This window comes from Numida meleagris, unplaced genomic scaffold, assembly GCF_002078875.1.
Source record: "Numida meleagris isolate 19003 breed g44 Domestic line unplaced genomic scaffold, NumMel1.0 unplaced_Scaffold770, whole genome shotgun sequence".
NCBI lineage: Eukaryota > Metazoa > Chordata > Aves > Galliformes > Numididae > Numida > Numida meleagris.
Genome location: NW_018364985.1, coordinates 9,122 through 10,475, shown reverse-complemented (window position 1 = coordinate 10,475; position 1,354 = coordinate 9,122). Strand labels below are relative to the sequence as shown.

Here is a 1,354-nt window from a genome sequence, read left to right as displayed (position 1 = left end):
CCCAGAACTGAGCCCAAATCCGAATCCCAAATTTTAATCCCAAATTTTAATCCGAAATCTTAATCCCAATCCGACCCCAATTTTTCCCCAAAAGGCCCCAAAAAATCGGCCCCCAAGCGCTGCGCCATTGGGATCACGGTGGGGACGCGTGGAGGCAGCGTGTTCCCACTTCTTCCCCTTAGGGAATCGCTTGGGCTCTGTGTTTTTCCCCATTTTCTTTCCATTTTTGTCCGATTTCGTTCAGTTTTCGCCCATTTTCCTCACCGCTTTCCACCCCTCTCCGGGCNGGGGGTAATCACGTGTCATGCTGATGCAACACGGGGCCGTGGCCGGAAGTCCGGGCCGTACCGAAAGTGGGCGTGGCCAATCAGATACGGAGGGCGGCGACCGGAATTCAGAGAGCAACCGGGAGTGGGTGCGGTCACCCGGCAGATCCCGATAGAGCGTGGGGGCTTGGCCGGAAGTCAGCTCTTCCGGAAATAGGCGTGGCCAGTCAGATACGGCTGCGCGCAAGGCCGTGACCGGAAGTCCGAGCGCGACCGGAAGTTGCCGAGATGCTGATGCAATGTCGGCGCGTGACCGGAAGTCAGGTGCACAGAAAATAGGCGTGGTCAGATGCTCTCGGGGTGTTAGAGCGCGACCGGAAAGTGGGCGTGGTCGATCATCAGCCTCTGACGCAACCCGGGGGCGTGCCCGGAAGTCAGCGCTACAAGAAATCGGCGTGGCCAATCAGATACGGCTGCGCGCAGGGCCGTGACCGGAAGTCCCAGCTAGACCGGAAGTCGAGCGAGACCGGAAGTGGGCGTTCCCTCGGCTATATAAGCCCTGCGCTTCCCGCCCTCCCCTCAGAAGCGCGGCGCCGCGCTTTGGTGCGTGTGGTGTGCGCTCCTCCGCGTTCCCTTCAGGATTTTTCCTCGCAAAATCCTCATTTTTCCTCCCCAAAAATGGACGGGGACGTCGAAGCTCCTCCCCGCGAGTTAGAGCTGTCCGCTTTAGATGCCGAAAAACAACCGATGGCCTCGGCGGAAAGCGGCGGGGCCGGCCCGGAGAAAAACGGGCTGGTGAAGGCCGCGGGGCCCGCGGAGGCGGCCGGGCCCAAGTTCACGGGGCTGGGCAAAGAGGAGCTGCTCCGCGCGGCGGCGGCTCCGGGTTGGGCCCGGGCCCGGACGGCGTTGTTGGCCGCTTTCTGGTTGGGGTGGCTGGGGATGCTCGGAGCCGCCGCCGCCATCGTTGCCCGAGCCCCGCGGTGTCAAGGGCCCGGTGCGGCCGAGTGGTGGAGGAGCGCGGGGATCTACCGAGCGCCGCCCGAGGCCTTCGGGGGAAGCGTGCAGGGTGAGCGCCGGGCCACGAGAAC

General features: G+C 63.3%; 1 protein-coding gene across 1 annotated transcript in view; it reads left to right on the top strand.

The window, feature by feature from the left end:
- Positions 1-308: 308 nt before the first annotated feature.
- Positions 309-1,354, top strand: part of LOC110392020 (4F2 cell-surface antigen heavy chain-like) — a gene marked incomplete at its 3' end in the record, with an annotated part of 9,282 nt that continues 8,236 nt past the window's right edge. Inside the window, exon 1 of the mRNA XM_021383961.1 lies at positions 309-1,352. Coding sequence (XP_021239636.1) covers positions 945-1,352 — 408 coding nt within the window. The remainder of the gene's footprint in view (positions 1,353-1,354) is intronic.